Here is a 21,078-nt window from a genome sequence, read left to right as displayed (position 1 = left end):
GAAAAAAAAACATTTGCCTGGAAATTTATTTCAGATTGTAGGCTAAATTTAATAATAAACTTAAAAAAATTTTTTTTTAAAAACATTATAAAAAAAACTCTTTTTTAAAAAAAATAGTGTATAATGTAATGTACCTGTACAGTAGCTTATAATATATATATATATAATACAATTATATATATATTGTATAAAGATTTCTTTGTATTGGGCTCAATACAGCATTTTTGTGTTGAGTTCAATACAAAGTTATTTGAATTTACTTGCCCCGCCTCCCGTCCGCACCGACGCATGCAGCGATGTCACCGGGAAACCCCGGAGATCGTCACTGCACACGCCGGATGAAGACAGAAGAGGACAAACGTCTCCAGAAGAGCTGCAGGGACAAAGTAAGCATTTTTTTCAGTTGCAATCCGATTGTCATACAATGTTGTATGACAATCGGATTGCACTGTAACGCGTGTTTATATTTTTAGCTACCCCGCGCCTGCTTCGGGGTAACAGATAGTAGCAAGTTTTGTTACCCCGAACCAGGCGCGGGCTAACAAGATTTATATAGCGCCAACATATTACACAGAGCTGTACTTTACCTGTTAGTCATAATGAGCATAGCCGTGGGACACATAATATAGGGCTACAAGAGCAATCAGGTGCAAAAATTTGGATCTCGACGGCCGAATATACACAGGCTATTCTCACGTACAAGTTTGTAAGCGTGAACGGCCCGATTTGCCGCAAGATCAAATTTTTAAACTTTGCCCGCTCATCCCTACCCAAGGTATGTTAGTTATTTTATAACCTCTATGAACTTTTTTTTACCCAATTAAGATTTTCACCAAATACTAATTAGTTTATATTCAATACTTACTTCTGTTTAGTAACTAATCCAACATACTCTCAGTCACTGAATTTTCTTTCTATTTTCAGCTTCATAAGTGAGTTTTCACCGTACACCTACCAGTATAATGAAGTGAGTTTCTAAGTTTTCTATAGCCTTTTATTTACCCATATTTTATTCCTCTCTAATTGGAAATAATCTATGATATTGAGATCATCACTCTGTATATGTTTTGAGAACATGTTTTCAACACACGATACTTATTTTTATATATGGAATATTTTGTAGCATTTTGATTTCTAAAAATCCCCTGAGGAAGCCCCCAAAGGGCGAAACGCGTCAGGTATGAGGTCAAAAGCTATTCTGTGTCTGTGATTTTCGCTATTAAGCAACCTCCAGCTTTGAAAGAGCTGAATGAACTTTTGTTTCATTTCTGACGTTTTTGTTTTTGTAATTGTTGTTGTATAGTAAAAATGACCTGTGTATGACCTCCGGATCTAAATTCTGGACTTGCTTTTGCTGGAATTTTGGTACTGCATGTATTGCTGCTGATGAATGTCTCTTTTGATGTTACAGTGGGGCTATTTCACATTTTATTAAGGCTAAATGAATTCCTCTCATAAGTAGCAATGGGTAAAATTTGGTGTTTTCACCTTTCCCATTGATTCTGCCTCCTCCCATCCCCAATGATCCTTGGGGATCCTCCAGTTCACAGCTGCAACCTGCAATACATTTCTAAAAAGAATTGACAAAAATCTGAACATGACCAAAAGACCCAAACTTTATTTATTGTAAACAGTACTGACTTCATATAGCTATTGATTAGTCAGATACAAAATAATTCATGTGCATAACTGTAACTTGACTGTCTATATGTAGTTGGTTGTACAACCTTTTCCACCAACGACCAGCTTTATCACCATTGGATCTGACAACAACTATAAATAATAATTATATTCAGCATACATGCCCCTTGGATTGTAGAGTATATGATGATGTTTCTGCATATGTATTCAGGATATATTACAAATATTTTACAAATAAAATAAAATTATTACATTTATACCGTATAACATTTTAAGGTTTATTATTGGACAATGTAGAAAATAATGTCCAATGCCAAGTTATTTTTCTAACTCTTGGATTGTGTGGGGAATCAGTAAAATTTCTTTATTGAAGTCACAACTAGCAATTTTAAAAGACCTAATAGAAAGGTTGGGGCTTCTGTTGGGTTGTTAAGTTTTTCTTTGATTAGTTTGGGAATTAGTTGGATCACCTGCACAGTTTTCATGGCTTTGTACCCAGGAGATTCATCCTTAATATTTGCCCCTGTGACCATTGTTACTATAACAGAAAGGAAGTGGAAATCCAACATTCTGATTCTCCTTTTCTATCTCTACACCAATGTATTTGAGAGATCCCCCGGTGATTACACATACACCACAAGGGTGTAAACTTTCATCACCCTATGCGCTATTAAAAAGTGAAAACATGACGGTGGCAACTAAAAGGATGACTTTGATGAAGTTTTCCTAGGACTGGGCAAGTGGCAATGGGTTTGATTTATGAAAGCTCCCCAAGGCTGGGGAAGATACACTTTCATCAGTGAAGCTGGGTGATCCAGCAAATCTGGAATGGAGCTTCACCCAGCTTCACTGATAAAAGTGTTTGCTCCCTAGCCTTGGAGAGCTTTAGGAAACCAGTCCAATGTATCATCCATTATGGCAACAGCAAAAAATGAGCTCTTCAATATTAAGGTAATGAGACTTGATGATGCCTTAAAGTATGAATTGTCTGAATGTTTTTATATAAACTTCTATTTTTGGTTGTATTATTGGATCCACAGGGAAGATTCTTTCTATACAAGTTGATATTATCATCAGCTTCTTGTGTTTTGAGATAAGCAATAAGATATAATAGAACCTAATAGACTTTACTCATTTCGAATTCACATTCACATTCACATTCTTGGACCAATTGTCTTCATTCTGTGAATAATGTAGAGAAAAGATGTCCCTTCCCTTTTATTTGCTCAGCATTTCCTTTAATGTGTTTATTTTGTCCATCATTCTTCGTCCCTCTTTTCTTGGATCTTTTCTGTAAAAGTATTTTTTCTCCTCCATACTGAAGAGGAAAAGGTCTCTAGCAAATCTCCCCGTACTGGGCTGCCTCACCAGGATCTCAGATTTAATGTGATCATCGCTTTTCACCAGATCATCGACCACCACAATCAGTCTGCGCTTTCCTGTAGCCAAGGAGAAATTAAGAAGAAGCATTAGGAAGTGATCCCACCTTGACTAAACTCTTGATTATTCTCCCGTATTTAATGAAATATCAATAAAGAAGAGAAATGTTAGTCAACGTTTTGTGTCCCGTATGCAAGCTATATATTAAATAAATAAAGAAAAGATAAAAGCAACATATGGAGAGTTTTCTTACCAAATTTAGTGGAAAGCATTTCTAGTTCCTCATGGTACAACGCATCCTTTGTATCCGTAAGACGTAACTTCCCATTATTCATATTGTGATACAAGATAGCCAGTTTGCACTGGAATGCAGTTTCGTGAGGTTGATCACTTCTGGGAGATGAAATCTTATAGGATCGGACATCAAAGTCTTCAGATGAAAGCTGCTGACTCAGCCAGGAATAGTCGCTCTCCTCTGATCTGGAGAAGATGGCAACCGTAGACTTGGAGGCTGTTGGTACGACCTGGAGAAGTGAAGATATGCAGACAAATATTATAACAGATTACAAGCTAAGATATTTCTGGCTTAGGAAGGCATAAAATATACAAAAGTGTAATAAATACATACTCACATTTGGCCTTCTTTCTCTTGATAGCATTGGGGAAGCATTACCTGAATCAACAAAGTATTCAGATGATTTAACAATTATATATATATATATAGAAAACATAAACAGAACAAATGGTGATCATTACATTATGTAAAAAGGTGAATTGTGCTGGTAAAATTTTACCTTCCCTAATTGACAATTTTGTGTGGATATTAAACTCATTTTGTTATTTCACTAATTTATCTTGCCAATTTTACAAAGCCCATTAGCATGGAATAGAGGGGCCTGGAGCTGGTGAGGAAGCAAGTCAGCAGCAGGCCAGTATGACCAGGGGCTAGGGGTAAGTAAGTTGGGGAAAGGGGTTAAGAGTGAGCAAGGGATTGGATAGGCTATGGGAGGAAGTAAAAAGGGATTTGGGTGAAAGTTAGGAAAAGGGGTTGGGATAAAGATTTTAAAGAAGGATGAAGAAGATATGGGGGGAGCAGGTGGGGAAAGAAAGAGCTTCCTGACCCTAGTTTATTTTACAAATGGGTGGTGAAGTGTCTGGGTGTCGGGCAATTGAGGTTCTCAGAGGGCATCTTCTAAGGGTTGTGCAAGTGTGGGGAGAACCATCTGGTGTGGGATCTCCCTAAAAGGTTGAGGTTAAGTGGGATACCTTACAGTGGTGGATAAGAAAATGGGGGCTGTAGATAGCGTTATCATGCTTGAGCCGGTGGCAGTTTGCATCTGGGAACATTATGGTTATGGTGAAAGCGCCTCTAGATGGTGTAATGTAATGTAAGGAGCGGTTCCTCAGAGGGATTGCAGCTTGGAAGGGAGGTCTTGTTTTGGCATGGGGGAGATGTGGAATGGTGAGAGTTGGTGAACATCCTAACTGCCAGGGTATTACAAAATGTAGCATTTCAATAATTCAAAGTTTAGGACAATCAAAACGACTTTTGTACAGATATTTACACCTGAGACATATAAAATCATGTTTTTACTGACACACTGGGTCTGATTTATTAACACGCTTTAAGACTGGGGAAAATATACTATTAAAAGGAAAACCTGGGTGATCCAGAAAATGATTTCCTTAAATTAATTTGCTATTAGTTAGCAAATAATTTCAATTCTATTCCAGGTTTGCTGGATTACCCACGTTCACCTATGATAGACTATCTTCTCTAGTCTTGGAGAGCTTTCATAAATCATGCTTTATGTGTAACTGAAAGATTTTATATATAGAACTGGTTTTCGCATATTGTTGCAGCCTTGATGAAGGAGAAGGTGTACATAACCCACAAAACGCGTTAGCTGTCAACTCTCATTTCCTATGACGAATACCAATTTATAGACTGATCCCTATGGCTCAAGCATTCTCTCTAAATAAGTTTAACTCATACATGGAAGCCATTGAGGCTCCACCAATCAATTAAGAATTGCAACACCAATTATACAAAATATATGGTTTAGCCAAAACTTCATATTTGTCCTTTTCTGCACTTCTTATTATAATCTTTTTCATTGCAACACAAACAGCACACATCATAACTTTGTTAGTTAGAGTTTGTGATATTAAAATTTTGATGCTTCTGAGAATAATATAAGAATGGATTTCTAAAAGCCATGGCAGGAAGCTCTCTGGGGTTTGGGGGTGACTTATTTCAAAAGCTGTTTTTTTCAGAAATCATTGAAGATTACCTGCACCATTTTCAGTGTACTGTGGCTCAGAGCGAGGATTCGGAGGATGGAAATTTTGCTCTGATCTTTCATTGTTCAACGTTTTTAGATTAGAATATTCACCTAGAAAAAAATCACAGTCTATTAAATCAATATACCAAACCTCAAAGAGTTTCAGGTAGGTATTCAAAATATGTGACAACTACAATGACTCTATTATCCTAAACTGGACGGGCAAATGGACCTGGAATTTTCTGGAAGTACTCCAAAGCCAACATGTTTTAGGCATCTCCTATACCTTTGATAATACAGTATTACATTGAATCTGGGAAAGATAATGAATGTTCCAGGAGAGCCTTTCTCAACCTTTATAAAATGGTGAAAGCCCTGGAATAAGTTTCAGGTCTTCAGGAAACCTTTTCTATAGTTACATTATCCAAAGCTCACAGCGTATTAATGTGGTGGTCAGTTGGAAGTATGTCACCTTTACATATAGCCAAAAAGATCATTGGTGTCACCTTTACTGACCTGAGATGTACAAACTGCCTATTGATCAAAGAACCAGTAGAAACCTCTGGAGAAACCCTGGTTGAGAAACAGCAAACTATGGTCTTATTGGGTAACATTATATAACTTTAAGAGTTCAACTGAAATATCTACCTGTAAAAATAAATTTAAGGCTCTTCAGGTTTGTTATCAGTCTTGCTTTATTGGCTTTGTCTGAGACTGAAATTAGGTAGAGTTCACAAGCCCGTTTGCTAATGCTGGGCTGGTTCTGTAGGATCTGAGTCTTCTCCTCATCGCTGCTGTCCTCCACATCATCAATTACAACAATCATGTTTCTCCTACCTGCAAAAGAAGATACAAATAATTAATGTGTATGTTGATTTCTGGATCTGATCTAGCATGGGCATTCATGTCTTGGCGTCACCCTCGATTCTGTCTTCTCATTTACCCCCCTTGTTCAGAACATTTCCAGGTCCTGTCACTTTCACCTGTGTCTCTCCCAAACCCACCCCTACCTGTCCCCAGAGACCCCCAAACTCCTTGTACATGCTCTTATCATCTCTCGTTTGGACTACTGTAACCTCCTCCACCCACCCACTAACCCCACTCTCTCCTCTACAAGCTATTATGAATGCTTCAGCCAGCCGCTCTCTTCCATTGATTTACTAATGATGTCCTCACTCATAACCTCATCACACTCACAACTGCAAGACTTTCTAGAGCCACCCCAACTTTCAGGAATAGTCTTCTTGCTCCTACTTTCTGCCCAGTTTTTCATACTTGCCTACTTATTTTCTTCTAACTCTTAAAACCCTCACTACTTCCCATCACTCCATATCTCCCTTCCTATTGTTCGAGACTTCCCCCACCGCCTAGATTGTAAGCTCTTCTGGGCAGGGTCCTCTCCTCCTCCTGTGTCTCTGTCTGTCATTTGCAACCCCTATTTAATGTACAGCGCTGTATGATATGTTGGTGCTAATGCTGCACTTTTCACCTTCAGCAAGCCCCCGCTCAGCCTCAGTGGCTCACAGGTAAGCAGGAGAAAGTTTGGCAGGACAACTAGAATAAAGGCCTAGGTCATACACAGGTGATCAGTCCACCAGGTGACGTACCAATGGAATGGCATAAGCAGAGTTGGGGTCAAAGGCAAAATGTCGATTCGGGCAGACTACAATTGATAGGTCAGGAACAAGTAATGATCAGCAACAGTAAATTGAATGAATACACTCCAGATTATCCTAACACTAAAACAGGCACTGGAATCTGAGAGCATATAAAGACCCAGCAGTCAATGGCAGCATGGGATTGATCAGGAACTATTCTGCTCATCAGCTTCAGCACAGCTCCAAATCGCCTCCATATGTGCAGCCTCAGTGCAGGGGATGCCGAGAGTGAAAACACAGCAAAAGGGAAAGAAGGATGCTGCAAACCACAGAGCACTAATTCCTTGAACTCCTCTGCTGCTGTAAGCAAGAGGGAATAGGCTGGGCATGCTCTATTGTAGTGAGACACCACCCGGGATTGTTGGCCAGAAGAGCGTCTCCTAACGGCTTACTGATTAAGTTCTGTGTTCTACTTTATCAATGCCATTATATACATTGGATGACTGGGAACCCTTGACCTGATGGATAGGAACATCTACTGGGCCCTTACATTTCATTAAAAAAGTACCAGCCCAAGTGTGCCACAATAAAAGGTGACTGTTCCAGTAGGAAATGGTTTATTGTCACACAGCTTTTCAAATCTTTTTGCATTAGCTTCCTTTGTTGCTCTCATAATTCTGTTTCATGACATCTCAGAGCCATGAAGAAAAATGGTGCCAGAAGACATTCCTCTATAAGGATTTTGAAGTCATATCTGAATAGAGAGCTGGTAGCTACATCAGGTCCACCAAGTGTTACTGACTGCAGGTATCAAACTCATTAATGGTATTCATTTATTTTCATATATTTTATTACTGGCCCATGGAGGAAAAGCATTGCTGCACATCCCCTATTATATTTAATTTTTTTCTCTTACATTTTGCTTCTTACCAAGTTCAGCAGAAACAACTTCCAGTTCCTCATCATATAGAGACTCAGTCACATCAGTGATATTGATTCTTCCTCTGTTCTTGGTGTGATAAAGAATACCAAAGGTGCACTGAGACATGTCCTCCCTGAGCTGCTGGCATCCATTGTTGGAGATGTAAAAATATTTCACATCCGCAACAAAGTCCTGAAAGGCCTCCTTGAGAAGTCTCACTAGCCAATCATAATCCTGTTCCACAGACCTGGAGAAAATCCCAACGATGTGTTTTCTGTCTATCATCCTCTGGGAAGACAGAAAACAAAATATAAAATATATTTCTATCAGTAACAAGCATTCAGGTAATTAGTAGGGGATTGTCAGCCATAATACATGTAGTCCCCGAGTCAAGGATGTCCAACACACGGACAACTACTAGATCAGGGGTCGACAAACTCCAGCCTATAGGCCAAATACGGCCTAGCCGGTAGTTTGTTCTAGCCTAACGCCCCCTGGCCAATCGGCCTCTACAATGCATACGGAGGAGAGGGATTTCACTTCAGGGGGCGTTGCCTGGTGGTAGGCGGAGCCATTAGGGCGGGGCTTAGAGTCCAGAGATGGCCTATTGGCAATGGAATTTTGCTGACCCCTGTACTAGATGGTAACTGGGATGCCCTGCTTGTTCGTGTGCAGGACAGAGGCTTGAGGGGGGGGGGGGCAGTTTGCATGACTTTCAGAAGAAATCTTTTGCTGTTCTGCAAGATCCTGTAACTCTTTAATGACCAGGACAAATACTTCAGCTGTTTCTGTTTGCATATCAAAGCACAGCTTGCTACAGAAGTTAATGAATGTCTCGGCTCCATAAAGTTTTTTTTTGTTTTGTTTGTTTGTTTTGTTTGTGATTAACTTACAGTGAGGATTTTATTATGTACATATTCAATTTAAGAACAAACCTATAATCCCCATCCAGTATGTAACCCGTGGACTACCTGTATATATGCAGAATGTTCCTTTTATAGTTTGTTACATGTCTGAAATATTACTTATATATCCATTTTATTTTAATCTATCCTGGATTACTTATTCAAATTGCAATGTAAGGAATATACAATATATCATTTAGTATTACCGTATTAAATAAAATGCTGACAATTAGTGTTGGGTCTGTTGATTTTGTATTAGACAGCCAAGAAAATATACAACGTAATAAATATTTGTTTGTACCTGTGACATGTCAGTTTGATGACCTGTGGGAAAAATATACATTGTAAATATTTTGATAAAGATAAGGATTAAAAAAGGTTAAAAAAACAACATCATACCTAACTGAGAGAACCACTTGGTGTCGCAGTGCATGCATCTACATCATATTTATAAAGAGATTACCCCAGTTTATCCTGCATGGGACAAAAGCCAGAGAAATAGGCTTAGCTGTCCTTGCAGTCATAAAGTCAACTCTATAAATTCCTCCTCCTATCAAATTGTGCTTGATGAGGCTATTTGTTAAAGTGGAATTTTTATTATGTAATGATCTAAAGCAAGTCTACTAGACAAAATATATTCAACAATATTATGAAAAAACACAAAGTGGTGAATCTGTTATTCACTAAATAATCTCTGATGGGGGGGTCAATCAATGTCACTAGAAACATATGGACCTAGAAGATTGGTTTGCTGAACATCATTAAGTGAGTTATTCATTTAACATCATTAAATGAGTATTCAGTAAGTTACTAATAATATTGATTCAATAAGCAATACAAAGCTATTGTATCCAATAGAACATTTGTGGAATCTTATTTAAATTTCTTTGCTACTCTCCCCACGTTTTTCTTGTGGGTTATTCCTAGAAGGATTCCTTGGATTATCGGAGGATAATGCTTACCATTTAGAGCTGGAGCGGGTTGTGGTAGACGATATGAACGTTTTCTGTATTTGTCTAGGTTCACTTCAGGGTATTGCTTTTCAGAGGATTCACCTAAGAAACACACACAAATATTTATTTTATATATATATTTTTAAATATTTTTTTTATATATTTATAATATATATATATATATTATAATAATATATATATATATAATATAATATATTTTTTATATTTATAATATAAACTTAAAGTAGATTTGTTAGAAGATTTGGTTTTCAGCTTTGGATCTGTATCAAATTAACTTGAACTTTGATAATTCACCCAGAAACAATAAAAGTTAGGTTCTGATGATGTTCTGTAATTGGATTTGTGTCTAGGGCAGTGACAAGAATGTTGTACATGGTGCCTGTCATTGCCATTTGGCTGGATTGGCTGGGCCATAAACTAAAGCTGTCATTGGCTGGAATGTTTCCTCCAAATATTTCATCTACCCAATCAGTCTGAACATCTGAATCAACTTGAAGGATCAGAGGCAAAATTGACCAACTGGTCATTAGTAATGAGATTAAAATGTGATCCCTGCCTGAATCTTCTCAGGCAGATTTAGTTCACAAACCTAACATACAAGAATACTAGAATCTTCAACCATGTAACTATAATTTTCAGATATCCATGGAATCGGGTTTTATGCTGAGCTGTGTAAACTGAGCCTTAAGAGCACAATACTTAGCTTCTGAAACCAATACTTGGCCCTGCATGTACCTAGTGCCAGGCCCTGGCCAGTAGCACTGCTTACCAAACACTAACTACCCAATCTCAATCAGCCTTGGGAGCTTAGTTGCACCATTCCAACACGCAGTGATCCCCAGGACTTCAGCTGCAAAAGCATGGAGAGGACTGACAAAGGGTCAGGAGCCAACAATGCAGTACAGTGGACACAATGAAAGTCAGACAGTTCAGGCTCAGTTACCAGGTGTCATCCAATAGAGACAAATCTAAAACCAAGGGTCATACACAAGTATCAGTCTGCCAAAGAGAGTATCTAGGGGTTAAGACAAGCAGAGTCAGGGTCACAAGCAAAAGTCTGTCCGTACAGCAATCTCAGGTCCAGGAAACAGGCAAAGGCTGAGAAAAGCAGAGTCCTGGTTTTCTGGGATGATGACAATCGGCAAACTGTTTTGGTTGCCCAGAAGCCTGCTTCAAATTTTGTTGGACTTGGGACCAGATTGTGGTCATATAGGGATATCAGTCTTCCAGTGTTGTCAAATTGGAGGGAGGACCTGGCAGAGAACAATCTCTGGTCCATAAACAGACAGAGTCAGGAATAGGTAGTCAAACAGAATTTCACACTGTCAGCAGATTGGACAGGCGAAATGCTAAAAAGGCCAACCGGTGCCTGGGAGCTGGGAAGCTTTAAAGGACCCGCAACCAATGGCAGAGCAAGATTTTGCCAGGAACTAATGCACTCGGGTACAGAAGCACACAATCTCAGAGTTGGTGATGCTGAGATCACATTCACAGCCAAAGGGAAACTAATTATGTCGCAGGCTGCAGAACAAAGAACTGACGGCAAATTGCTTGTTCCCTTTTGCTGCTGTAAGCGACACCATCAGAAAGAATAAATAGGGTCCGCTGACCTGGAATAGCTTACTGCATGGGTTCGGCAGCCATATAATCATCTCATAACACCTAGAGCCGAGGAAGAGCTCCTCTACATCAAGGATGAGCTATTAATTCCATTACTCTTCATTACATTAAGGCGGTGGATTGGAGCAGGGGGATACCCAGGTGAGTAACAGGTACTGCCAACCAGTGTTGAATGTCTTTAAACAGTCAACCTGTGGCAGGAATTGTGTTGCTTGGGCTTAGATCTGCTCATTTATTTATGTTATATGTGCAAAGTATCAATTTTTTGCCTCATCATCCTAATTTTGCTTGAGCCACAAACCTTACAGACTGATATCCTGGCTAGGAATGGTCAGATGGTTCCAACTATTTCCAACATAGTGCCAACACTTCTAATCCTGGCATGAAGAATGTCATGTTTGTATGTCTGTCAGTCTTGTATGGCTGGTTTATTTTTTTAAAGTGCCTTCTATCTCAAACTGCTGGTAATATCACATTCCTATCCCATCACCCTCATTTCCTAGTGAACTTCCTTTGGTACAAAATGCTTTGAGAACCCTTGTAAACAGTAACAGGGAGGTACCTATAGCATCAGGAACTAGGGTAGGCTTTGGAAGACGGTATGAAGAATGCCTTTGTTGGTCTGGATTTACTGTTGATAACTCTGGAGCTCCACCTATAAAAAAATCATATTAATATCTTCTCCATAATTAAACTTGTACAACTTTTAATTATATGACAGCCTTCCTGATTGCATAAACATTCATTGGGTTGGGGACCTTCTTCCAGCCTTCTAGGAAGTACCTGGAAAACTTGTTTGATGAGTTTATAAGGTCTCAAACAGCTTGGTGACATCAGCAGATTGGAATGGTTTGAGGAGGCACTAGTACTGCCAGGGTCTGTTTTAGACATTCCAGGAATTTGTGTTTGTGCAATGCACAGTTATTATTCCTAAGCCTTAACAGAGCCTATACAGATAGTTATGAAATCAATACCAATGTATTGGCGATTGGCATGGTTCCTATCTTCAAAAAGGGAGTAAAGTCATTACCAGGTAACTACAGACCGGTTAGTTTAACAACTTGATAGACTTTTCCTTTTCAACCTGACCTACTATGTAACTACGCATTACCCTGTTGATTCTAAGTGTTTGATTTATTGTAACAGGATGGTTATATCCTGGGGGCCCTGTTTTGCATTGATTCAGAAATTTAGCCTAAAGGAACTCAGTTGAAGGCTAATATTCAGACCTTCTGATTATGCCATTGGGTTTCTACACAGGTATGCTGTCGCCAGATTTCCTCCATTGGGTGTGATTGTTGTGCCAAGATCAGGGGGGGAGGGGCTTTAGCCAAAGAAAGAGTGTGATTACATTAAGTGACTCTTTACAATTAATTCCTCTTCCACACCCCTGTAGACATATTCTTGGGTCAGTGTTCACTGGAGAAGTCAACTACAATGTACAATGTACAAACATGAACCTTTAGCGTATAGTGGACCCATCTAAAGATGTTTATTCTAACCTCGGAAGCTGTTCATGGATCCTCTGTCAAAAGCTATGTCTTGTGGATTGATAGGATTCGTCTCTATTCTTTTTATTAGGAAGACATCCAGAACATATTCTTTAATGCGGGGCTGGTCCTTTATAATCCGACTCTTCTCCTCATCACTGCTGTCCTCCATATTTATAATTAGCACAATCAGGACCTTCTTTCCTGTATTAATGGAAGAGAATATTCTCCAATAATTCCCAATCCAGACAATCACATCGATGTACAATGTCCCATCACTTACCAAAGAAAGAGAAAGTTTTTTTTCTTTCCGAAGGGGAAAAACTTTTCCATTTTTTCTCAGAGGACGTGTAGATGCAGAATGTACATTCAGAAATGGCCTTCTCCATGTCCTTTATCTTAATATTAAAGGTATTAACATATCTGATTTCCTTTACATGTTCACAGACACGCTTCAGCTCTGCTTCTATCCATGCTACGTCACTTTGATCTAGGCTGGTGAATATCCCAATCACATGGCCTGACTGAAAATAGAAAAAAAGTCATTTATTAGGTCCCTGACTTACCTGTATGTGGACCCCCTTCTTTATAATGGAGTTCAGGTGTCTACAAAGCATTGTAGACCATTAAAGTCTACATTAGTTTTTCCAACCTTATGGTCACAGTTTGTTGAAGACTCTTTTCTGTTCGCCCATGACTGTGCCCCGGGGTACAAAGCCAGCACCATATAGACATGGTGTTACCAGTTTGGTGGGAACTCGAATGTCCTGCACAGAGCCCTGACCCCCAACCATACTGAACACCTTTTAGATATTAACACAGGCTACATCGGTGTCTGACTTCACAAATGTTTTCTTTTCTTTTCCTGGCTGAATTGGAACATTAATTCATTCCAACTATACTGGAAAATTAGGGCAAATACCCACTTTTTTTTAATACACCTTGAAGAAACATGATAGATACATTTATTTAGTGCTTTATATATGCAAATTCCCAAAACCTAAGGTTGTTAGGATAATTAATTATAAATGCTATACAAAAATAAAGAATGAAATCATAAATTTAATATTAAACTTAATCAATATTAACTTAACTTTAATCAAAATAAACATATAGTAAATCTGCTTACCGATAATTTTCCTTTTTTCTTTACTGCAAAACAAAAAAAAAATAAACAGAAATAAGAATGGGATAGAAAGGGATGGGAGAAAAGGGCAACCGACAGCATTGGAGTACAGTTAATTCAGATTCTACAAACTCTGATGGCTGTGTCCCATCACCTGAGATGGAATATTGCTAGGGATGAGAAAAATTTCCTCAAACTTCTGATGGTTCCGTGAAATTTTGGCGAACCACTTTCGCAAAACCATCAGAAGATCGAGGAATATATAACTGGAGGATTCACAGGGGATTCACAGGATTCCCTGGGAATACTCCTGTTTGCAATCCCCAGGGCACTAGAGGTTAATTATCCTCTAGTGCCAGGGATCACACACTGTTCTCAATGAATGCAGCCCCATCCATTGAGATGATACCCAGCACTAGAGGTTATTTAAGCTCTAATGCCCCGGGACCGCATTGGATTCTCAGAGCTGCAATCATTCTTGCAGCCCTGGAAATCCTGTTTGCAGTCCCCAGCACTAGAGGTTAAATGGGGACAAGTTTCCCCATTCAAAACTTCTAGTGCTCCCTGATTGGCTAAGGAAAGCTTTCCTCAGCCAATCAGAGAGCACTTGAGGTTTTGAATGAAAAATTAACTCATCCCTAAATATTACATTTTAGGTGCATTGTAAAATGGTCTTGTTGTCTGTTGGCTATGAAAGCGCATGTTTGCATTTACCAAGTGGTGCTGGAAGGGTAGCAATGGCCATGCACTGCCTATGCTAAAGCCTACAGCCTTAAATTCACATAATGGAGGCTTAAGATGTTTCCTGTTGGCAAATTGTAGGTGATTAAACAATTTACATAATTGGTGATTAAACATATTTGTATTACAAATTACCATTTGAAAACACCTGAAAGAGGGGGAGGGGTCACTGGACAAGAAGTCCTCTCTATAGGCAGCTATTAGAGCTCTGCAAACAAAAACATTTCAATAGGAGGCTGAATATTTTATTGACAGATTTTTATTACTCTGTGGAAAAAACACTTAGCATCCCTGGCATTTCAATGGTGGCAGTCAGCAAATTTATGATGCCAGACCTTAATTGCTTTTTAATAAGTATGTCTATTATTATCCCTAACAAACCCAAAAAAGACTTTTAATGCACCTTTTTAATTAGACCACACCTTTCATCAATTTCATAAAGCTAAATGTATTTAAACATTAAAAAGAGAGATATATATATTAAATTTAAATCATATATACACAATGTATATCCACTATCAGTTTCAATACATTTCATAGAATCAGCTACTTCAAAAACTGCAACACTCTTCATTCAAAATTGAAATGGTAATCTCCACTACCATGGTATATGGCAGCTGATTCCTTTTATTGTTTTATGGGATAAGATTTATCATTTCAATTGTGAAAACAGTCTCGCAATTGCTGAAGAAGCATATTTTTGCGAAACGTGTTGAAACTGAGCCTGGACACACGTTTCAATATATAATAATGCAATTTGATATGTATATCTATCTTTTCATGTTTAAATAAATTATAATTTTATAAAATGTATGAAATATGTGATCTAATTAGGAAGGTGCCTTAAAAGTCCTTTTGAGTTTGTTATGGTTATTTGTAGAAAGAATTGGATGTAGCACTAATACTTACGCAGTTGTCCTTGGTAGCTCAAAACACAAGTTTTTCCAAATAATGTAAGCCTTTGTGAGATGGTAAGGGGTACAATATAAGGGAGCAGCTATCTTGGACCTTCTAAATAAATTGGGCTTCTGAATTCCACCATACGTCACCCAACAAACCCCTACATACTTTGGGGGGACTGAGTGTGATTAGTAAACCATATCCCTAAACATGCCACCCCTTGCTGTTAAGTAAAGGAATGGGGCTATGCCTAAAAGGGTTCTATGCCTAAAAAAGATTTAGTATCAAAACCAAGAAGATGTTTATGCTGGTTGTTCTATTTTTAACCAACAAATACATAAATGCACAACCTCAAGGCATTCCAAGCTTGGTATTTGAAGAATCTGTTTGCACTCTAGTTACTTACAATGCTTGCCTCTAGGCCAGAGCCACAATTGTCCCCGGTATTATACAATAATTATCTCTAAATCAAATTGTTAAGCAAACTGTGAAAAATAAATTACACATTAAAAATGGTAGTGACAGCTGACTTGGGACAAACTCATATTGGTAATATGCTAAAATTCAATGAAAAATAACTACCCACTGGCTTTTTTTATGATTACTGAAGATCCACATAGTATTTTATTCTTATTTGTTGTTGGGACATTCTCTCCTAGGTGCCTCCAACACCTCCTTCCATGCAATTTTCATGCCACATTAAATGAACTTCCAATAACTAAAATGGTTCATAAAAAATTCCCTCGTGGGCTTCTTCTAGGTCTATGTATTTCAATGGCAGTATTTGATTCCCACCAGGGAATGTTTGTGAATGTCAGACTCCCTGTTTTTTAAAACCCATAAAGTCCACACCTAACAACCTTTGAGTTAACCCAAATTCTCATATTATTTAGCTGAAATCATTTGAAAATAGAAAATATACACAACACCTACCATAGATTTGGTCCAGAAGTTGTTTGATTTGATTAATTTTAGTTACCGCTTCTGAATTCATCTCTATTCCAGTAAAATATTTGTCTGATGCTTTATCTTCTCTCTTCAAATATTCTGCTGTATAGAAATCTGATAAGATAACTAAGAATATTATCAATTCTATTCATTAGAAAGTAACACTGCACACATTTGTGTAGGTGAATAAAAGTCAGAATATAGCCTGAGAAAGGAAATGCTCACACCTAGAATCCTAATTTATCATTCATCATACCAAGCTACCATTAATATGAACCTGACTATTATCTGTAAACACAACCCTTGGGCTGGCCACAAACTCTACAAACCGGTTGTTCAGTATTTATTAGATTTATGCAGCAATGCAGTATGAGAGCTGCACAGATCTCTATATATCCAATCCTCTGCTGGTAAATGCAAAGGAGATATGTAATGTTAGTGATCACCGATAATCTCAAACCAGCCCCTGAGTCTATTCTTTAAAGTATATCTAAAGCCAAAAGTCTTGAAATAAATACAAGGAAGTGGAATAAATCTTAAACAACAAGACATTTTAGACATTTTATCATGTTGAGCCATAAAGACATTGCCCCTGATTTATTAAAGTTCTCCAAGACTGGAGAAGTTAGACTTTCATGACTTTCACCTGGGGGATCCAACAAATCTTGAATAGATTTCTTAGTTGGTAAATGTTAGGAGTCCTGGGGCAGATACATTCCAGATTTGCTGGATCACCAGGTTCACGCATGATAGTTTATCCTTTCCAGCCTTGGAAAGCTATAATAAATTGGGCCTGAGTGTCCCCAAGATAAAGTTGCACATTTTCCAACACCTTCAGATTTAAATTGCACAATAGGCCAGAGCATCAATGTCAATAGCCCTGCCTTATTGCTTTACCCAGCCATGCCCTTCCCGTGTAAATTAACTCCTACTAGGGGAGTTAGTTTTTTTTTTAAAAAATGTCTGTTTTATATGTACTCTAATCCACTAAATACAATGTTACACTATGTTATATTTATTAACACAATTGGCCTGATTTAATAAATCCTTTAAGGCGTAAAAAGTAATTTGCTGTTGTTAGCAAAGGATTTCAATCCTGGCCCAGATCCATTTCAGGTTTGCTGGATCAGCCAGGTTCACTGATGAAAGTGTATCCACCCCAGCCTTGGAGAGCTTTATTAAATCAGGCCCATCTTGTTAATAAATATAACATAGTGTAACATAGTGAATTACGGTATATATGAACCAGCCATTTTTTCTATAATAAAACTAACTCCCCTAGTAGGAGATATTTTACATTAGAAGGAATGGCTGGGTGAAGCAATAAGTGTTATTGACATTAATGCTCGGGACCAAGTCTTGATACACGTGATGTTGCCATCTCTTTAAGATGGCCAACTGCAGGTCTTTGGTCACCATTAAATATGGTGTCACATAATAGTTTCAGCAGTGTAACGAATTGTGGATGGCAGTGCTAAGAGGATTACTACTAACTCCTAACACTTTCCCTGGGGTGATGTCGGTGGGGTGATGTCGGGGAGAGGGGGCACAGAGCACTTGGATGAAGCTCTCAGTTCTAATTACAACTACATGGATATAAGACGTCTAGGAAGGGCAAAACCATTCACCATTCTAGTACTTTAATGAGAATACATTTTGGACCATTTATTGGGCCAAGGACAGGGAAGGAGGCAAGCATATGGATAATATTGGGCAAGAACAGGGACAGATATAGCATAATGGGCAGAATACATAATGCTTTACACTTTATAGGATGGTCATATCTAAAAACAAAGCTACATATTGTATAGCTAAAAGTCTGTTCCAGGGGTCCCATTTGAAACCTGGCTCCCTATTCAAGGGGGGCTGTAGGAGCCCTTCTCATGACCATTGTCCCATATACCCTCATGCACAGCGTCTGCAGAATATCTCTTCTACCACCGATTTCTTATTTCTAGCTCTGCATTGGATATTTAGCCTGGTAAATGAGGTTTTTGGTGGATGGGGATGTAGAAAGGAGGTCCAGATTTGGAGGAGGAGCCCTATTGTAAAGGGGCATATCTAATATGAAAGGAGGAATTCTAATATGAAACGGTTCTCTGAAGTTAGGGTGAGAACTCTAGTGCACAAAGCTCTCCTGATCTGCTTGCATTAAAATGCATGAACTGGGAGTGAGGGACAACGCAATATTGTCCTCAAACAGGAAGTTCCCAAAAAAGGGGTCTTCAAAATCAGAACAACCAGGGTTTATTTTATTAAAATCTACTGCTTTAAAAATATAAAAAACATGACATTACTTATTACAACATTTCATTGAAATTGTAAAGCTTGATTATTGTTGATTGGGTTTACATTTACTGTAATACTGATACTGGTAATAAATTATAACAGGGCAACCTAATGTGATGCCAGCCAGTGATACCTAAATCAGTGCTAGCTATTAGACCACTTACCTTTCCTAAAGGTGGTTCTTTCCTCTCCAGAAGCAAGATGTTACTTGCCAGTGAGTGAGCTAGCTAAAAATGAACAATGTATTGGGTTTATTCTGTTTCTGGTGGTATCACCAGTGGTAGAAATGCTGATCTGAGCCTTCTTTATGATAGACATTGGTCATGGCATGAAATACCATATATGAGTACAAATCATGGAAAATTGGCAATCACAATAAGATCTGATAGACTTACAGGTGTCATACCATAAACAGATGGACAGTGGTATCCTTAATATAATAGAAGTGCCGTTGTATCCAGGTGTCTCCCGTGGCCGGAGATGATCTTTGATATCCTATGGTTGGATCTGTTTCTGAGCTTGGGTGCTGCTTTGGTTCTTCACTTTAGTCAGATAGAATTCCAGGATTCACATTTTCCAGGCCTTCTTCTTTCTCCTTGTTGGTTATTCTCCAATACATAACGATGGGAAATCCAATTCAAAAGTTATCATCAAAAAATCAGGAAGGAAATTCAGCACCCAAAACCAAGTAACCCTTTGTTTTCTGGAATCAGGTCAGCCCAGGGAGCTGATTCGCGTTCCAGGTGCTCAGAAATGTCTTCACGCCTTGGGAGGGATCTGAGCAACCTTGTTATCTGCTAACTAGAGACTGAAATGTTTTTATTTCCCTCTCACACCCAAGTTCAATGTCCAACACACAGAGATAGTGGTTGCTTAAGAACCGGTTCTGCCAGCTATATCAGTGCCTGGATGACTCAGTTTGGTGTAATTATTATTAATAGGCATGCAGAGGCGAATCACTTCTAATTTGTGCTCTGGAAAAGTAACTCACAGAGCTGAGTTTTATATACAGTTTTTCTGAGCAATCTAAATAAAAGTCTCAATCAGAAATCATGTCTGTTCTTTTTCTAAAAAAAAAATCCTTTAATCTTTTAAAGCAGGAGTGTCAAACTCTGACCCGAGGGACAAATTTGGCCCCCCAAAGGAATTTTTTTGGCCCCCAAAGTAATTCTAAATTACTCCCGGCATCACTCACGTCTATAGACCAGCAGCCTCTCTGTCTATGCATGGCCCCGCATTGGACTGTTTTATAGACACAAGTAATGTCGGGAATTGTAGTAGCAGTGCTATTTCAGCGCAGAGGGAGTTCCAGCCACTCATAACAATAACCCCCACATTGGACTGTTTTATAGACGCAAACAATGCTGGGAATTGTAGTAGCTATGTAGTAGTGCTATTTCTCTATTAAAAACTTGTTCCAGATTGAATGTTAAGCAAAACTTCTTTTCTCTTCTGTTTCCATGTGAAAAGGTTTTGTATCTAATGAGAGGGAAAAACGTCCTCAATAAACTGTTTGCCCCGTGACTATGTCTAAGTTTTTAATTTTGACCCTTGAGTTTGACACCCCTGCTTTAAAGAGAGAAAATCTGTGAGATCCGCAGGTTGCAGTGGGTGGAATAACAATCTGTAGGCAAGAGGAGGCAATGGGTACATGCTAGGTAAGTACACAGTATACCATACTGTAAATTGCTGTGCATTATTTAAACTTCAATATTCCCTCTGTAAATGTTACTGGCCACCCTTCATTCATCCAGTACTTTTGATCACATGCATCATATTTGGGTGTTAAGTGGAGTGATTTGCATGCTAATCGGACATTGATTCTTCCAAACAGATATCCACCCTTCAATACATTCTGACATTTGCATAACTCCTCCTGAGAGCCAGCCTGTGAGGAGTATAAGTAATGTATAATGCTGTACATCCCCCGCATTATCCTTCCCATCTTCCTGCAATGCAAAGAGGGGCACAAATATAATGATGGCATCCCCGGGTCATCCCTGTACAAGGTTCAAGGAACAACAAGTGCAAAACATAAAACAGATGTATCTGGTAATATTAGTAGTAATAATAAACAATGTTTATATACCCTGTTTCCCCGATTATAAGGCACTGTCTTATATTTTTTAAAATGCCAAAATATGCCCTAGGTCTTATTTTCAGGGGATGTCTTATTTTTCCATGAAGAAGACTACAGTACACATTTATTGTTGAAAGTCACTCATGATCACTCATGCTGGTGCAGAATGCCAGCTTGTT

General features: G+C 38.5%; 1 protein-coding gene across 6 annotated transcripts; it reads right to left on the bottom strand.

The window, feature by feature from the left end:
• Positions 1-1,592: 1,592 nt before the first annotated feature.
• LOC140334839 (uncharacterized) lies at positions 1,593-19,608 on the bottom strand. 6 transcript variants are annotated; one of them, XM_072417096.1, is made up of 14 exons: positions 19,215-19,608; positions 16,516-16,644; positions 13,945-13,967; positions 13,099-13,339; positions 12,828-13,019; positions 11,888-11,980; positions 9,694-9,786; positions 9,033-9,055; positions 7,835-8,114; positions 5,955-6,143; positions 5,316-5,417; positions 3,654-3,694; positions 3,275-3,545; positions 1,593-3,080 (listed from the first exon to the last, which is right to left on the bottom strand). In XM_072417096.1, exons 2-14 carry the CDS (start codon positions 16,574-16,576, stop codon positions 2,860-2,862), a joined length of 1,830 nt encoding a protein of 609 aa, XP_072273197.1. In that variant the 5' UTR covers positions 16,577-16,644; positions 19,215-19,608; the 3' UTR covers positions 1,593-2,859. The 6 variants fall into 6 exon arrangements, with proteins under 6 accessions (XP_072273197.1, XP_072273198.1, XP_072273201.1 ...); XM_072417097.1 differs by having other exon boundaries at positions 16,516-16,632; XM_072417100.1 differs by having other exon boundaries at positions 16,516-16,629.
• Between the last annotated feature and the right edge of the window lie 1,470 nt (positions 19,609-21,078).

Source organism: Pyxicephalus adspersus, chromosome 7, assembly GCF_032062135.1.
Source record: "Pyxicephalus adspersus chromosome 7, UCB_Pads_2.0, whole genome shotgun sequence".
NCBI lineage: Eukaryota > Metazoa > Chordata > Amphibia > Anura > Pyxicephalidae > Pyxicephalus > Pyxicephalus adspersus.
The sequence above is the reverse complement of the archived record's forward strand: the minus strand, read 5'-3'. Positions and strand labels throughout refer to the sequence as shown.